Consider the following 4,231-nt stretch of genomic DNA (forward strand, 5'->3'; position numbering starts at 1 on the left):
CAAAAAAACTACATATATTTGATAATTGTTCCTGTCTTTTTATTTTTAAAATTAATTTTTAAACGAATTGTTTCTTTTTTGATTAGTCATTTTTGGGGCCTTTTGGTTTTAATGGGAATGTTACTGTGGTTGTGCTATAGCTTCTTTTCGTATGGATTTTTTTTTTTTTTTTTTTTTCGAGTGGAAATGCTCAATGTAGTAGACCTCTTATTCTGTTTGAGCGGGTAAGATTTCCAGAAATGAGAAAATGTGTCCACTCACCTGATTCAATATCCAATCTTTAACCATCAAAAAAAAAAAAGAATTAATTATCAAACATGTTTAAAGTATTGAAAATTGTTTTCTGTGAGGTCATATCTTAAAACTTGTTTAACTAGATATTGGTTGAAAAGTGTTTTTCAATGTTTGATAGAAGTTGTCCCAACCCAATAAGAAGAGAGAGGGGTACAGTAGTAAATGAGCTAAATGAGAAATTTCATTTTTGGGAATTTGCATTCTTAGAGTAGAATATATGCTAGATTGCATACTGGAATGGATTAACATTCTCTACTTAATGTATTAACTATAAAACCTTGTTGATTGGGAAGGTCTTGTTGAATGGATTCTCAAGGGCAAGGAAACGCATCTTTCATCAACCTTTTAAATCAAGATTATGATGAATCCATGGGATCTCCATATCTAAGTGTTGAAATTGATAAACCAGAATCTGAGATTGCAACCAATCTTAAGAAACCCAGAAGTGGCAACTTTAGCATTGAAGAAGATGTTTTACTTGTAGAATCATGGATAAATACTAGTGTTGATCCGGTGAATGGGAATGACCAATCAAAGAAGAAATATTGGTGGAGAATTTGGGAGAAGTACCATGAACATAAGACCTTCAATACTAGTCGGAATGAAACATCTCTACTTAATAGATGGGGAGTAATTCATAAGAACGTAAATAAGTTTTGTGGATGCTTAGCTCAGGTTGAGTCAGCACATCAAAGTGGGATCACTCAGCAAGACAAGGTATAATTTATATTGATTATTGTGTCAACGCATCAATCCACCAATTTTTATTAAGGGTATAATTATGTTTCTATTTCTTAATTTTGCAGATTACTGGGGCAAAGGAGTTATACCGGAGTTTGGTTGGCGTTCCATTTGCTTATGAACATTGCTGGAATTTATTGAAGAATTGTCCAAAATGGAGTACTAACAATGATAAAACAAGAAAAAGATTATTCGGAAATGCATCTTCGCCTTTTACTGAAAGTCCGATAAATCTAGGGGAAGATAATGTCTCTACTAGTAACTTTGTAGATTTGGAGAGACCTGAAGGCAGGAAAGCCGCAAAAGAGCGATTGAATAAAAAAAAAAACAATGATAACAATGATGATATTGTTGTGGGTTTACTAACTCAGATGAACGAAAGAGCAATGATAGCAACTGAAAGGAAACTACAACTTATGGAAAAAACGAGTGCTCAAGAGGATACTAGGATTCAATTTGAGGGAGAGAAAATTCGAGTTGAGGCAGAGAAAATTCGAGTTGAGCAAGCTAAGTTACGAGTAGATGAGGACAAAATCATGCTCACAGATACAAGTGGCTTGTCTGAATCCCAAAGAGAATATATTCGTATTCGACAAATGGAAATCCTTGAAAGTCGAAGGATGAAGTAAAGCATGCTTGAGTTATGACTGGAAATCAGGAGCTTTTTCACTTACTGTTTGCTAGAACTTCTAGTTAATAGTTTTTGTTGGTGTAAAAGTTTCTATGTTGATGGTGATTGTAGATTGTTTATGTTTTAAATGATGGTTTCTTTTTGTTCTCTTTTGTTCCTGGATCTCGTGTACTGAAATTCTTGTACTGAATCTCATTAAATTGCTGGAAATTCTGCTATATATTGAAGAATACTGCTATAAATTGCTATATTAAATTGCTGGAAAGTCTGCTGAAATTGCTGGAAATTCTACTGAACACTGCTTGCTGGAAAATCTGCACTTGTAGGAAAATCTGCACTAGCTATAGAGTTAGGCCAGCAAGCTTGATTTCTGGAAAATCTGCACATGGTAACATTGATTGCTGAATTTATTAAAATCTGCACTTGAGTGGTTGTGAATTTATTAAAATCTGTACTTGAGTGGTTGTGAATTCTGCTGAAATTGCTGGAAAATCTGCTGAACATTGCTTGCTGGAAAATCTGCTGATGTAGGAAAATCTGCACTTGTAGGAAAATTCTGCACTAGCTATAGAGTTAGGCCAGCAAGCTTGATTTCTGGAAAATCTGCACTTGGTAACATTGATTGCTGAATTTATTAAAATCTGCACTTGAGTGGTTGTGAACTTCTTAAAATCTGCACTGGAGTGGTTGTGAATTCTGCTGAAATTGCTGGAAAATCTGCTGAACATTGCTTGCTGGAAAATCTGCTGATGTAGGAAAATCTGCACTTGTAGGAAAATTCTGCACTAGCTATAGAGTTAGGCCAGCAAGCTTGATTTCTGGAAAATCTGCACTTGGTAACATTGATTGCTGAATTTATTAAAATCTGCACTTGAGTGGTTGTGAATTTATTAAAATCTGTACTTGAGTGGTTGTGAATTCTGCTGAAATTGCTGGAAAATCTGCTGAACATTGCTTGCTGGAAAATCTGCTGATGTAGGAAAATCTGCACTTGTAGGAAAATTCTGCACTAGCTATAGAGTTAGGCCAGCAAGCTTGATTTCTGGAAAATCTGCACTTGGTAACATTGATTGCTGAATTTATTAAAATCTGCACTTGAGTGGTTGTGAACTTCTTAAAATCTGCACTGGAGTGGTTGTGAATTCTGCTGAAATTGCTGGAAAATCTGCTGAACATTGCTTGCTGGAAAATCTGCTGATGTAGGAAAATCTGCACTTGTAGGAAAATTCTGCACTAGCTATAGAGTTAGGCCAGCAAGCTTGATTTCTGGAAAATCTGCACTTGGTAACATTGATTGCTGAATTTATTAAAATCTGCACTTGAGTGGTTGTGAACTTATTAAAATCTGCACTGGAGTGGTTGTGAATTCTGCTGAAATTGCTGGAAAATCTGCTGAACATTGCTTGCTGGAAAATCTGCTGATGTAGGAAAATCTGCACTTGTAGGAAAATTCTGCACTAGCTATAGAGTTAGGCCAGCAAGCTTGATTTCTGGAAAATCTGCACTTGGTAACATTGATTGCTGAATTTATTAAAATCTGCACTTGAGTGGTTGTGAACTTATTAAAATCTGCACTGGAGTGGTTGTGAATTCTGCTGAAATTGCTGGAAAATCTGCTGAACATTGCTTGCTGGAAAATCTGCTGATGTAGGAAAATCTGCACTTGTAGGAAAATTCTGCACTAGCTATAGAGTTAGGCCAGCAAGCTTGATTTCTGGAAAATCTGCACTTGGTAACATTGATTGCTGAATTTATTAAAATCTGCACTTGAGTGGTTGTGAACTTATTAAAATCTGCACTGGAGTGGTTGTGAATTCTGCTGAAATTGCTGGAAAATCTGCTGAACATTGTTTGCTGGAAAATCTGCTGATGTAGGAAAATCTGCACTTGTAGGAAAATTCTGCACTAGCTATAGAGTTAGGCCAGCAAGCTTGATTTCTGGAAAATCTGCACTTGGTAACATTGATTGCTGAATTTATTAAAATCTGCACTTGAGTGGTTGTGAATTCTGCTGAAATTGCTGGAAAATCTGCTGAACATTGCTTGCTAGAAAATCTGCACTTGTAAGAAAATTCTGCACTAGCTATAGAGTTAGGCCAGCAAGCTTGATTTCTGGAAAATCTGCACTTTGTAACATTGATTGCTGAATTTATTAAAATCTGCACTGGAGTGGTTGTGAATTCTGCTGCAATTGCTGAAAATTCTGTTGAACATTGCTTGCTGGAAAATCTGCACTTGTAGGAAAATCTGCACTAGCTATAGAGTTGGGCCAGCAAGCTTGATTTCTGGAAAGTCTACCCATCTGCACATTAATTGCTGAATTTATTATAATCTGCACTGAATTTATTAACATTCAGTAGCTTGCTGCACTTAAATACACTTGCGGCACTTGCTGCACTTAAATAGAAAAAAAAAAAATACACTTCAATAAATTCACTTGCAGCACTTGCTGCACTTAAATACACCACAAACATGTGGATTATTAACATTCAGGAGCTTTTTTAGTTTTATGCTACCACTTCAATAGACAAATACACTTCAATGTCTATCAATCCTATAAGAAAA

General features: G+C 35.6%; 1 protein-coding gene across 1 annotated transcript; it reads left to right on the top strand.

Moving 5' to 3' along the window:
- Positions 1-663: 663 nt before the first annotated feature.
- On the top strand, positions 664-1,687 carry LOC133879047 (glutathione S-transferase T3-like). Its single transcript, XM_062317598.1, has 2 exons — positions 664-1,011; positions 1,101-1,687. Exons 1-2 carry the CDS (start codon positions 664-666, stop codon positions 1,662-1,664), a joined length of 912 nt encoding a protein of 303 aa, XP_062173582.1. The 3' UTR covers positions 1,665-1,687.
- Positions 1,688-4,231: the final 2,544 nt, after the last annotated feature.

This window comes from Alnus glutinosa, chromosome 10 (assembly GCF_958979055.1).
Source record: "Alnus glutinosa chromosome 10, dhAlnGlut1.1, whole genome shotgun sequence".
NCBI classification, from domain to species: Eukaryota; Viridiplantae; Streptophyta; class Magnoliopsida; order Fagales; family Betulaceae; genus Alnus; species Alnus glutinosa.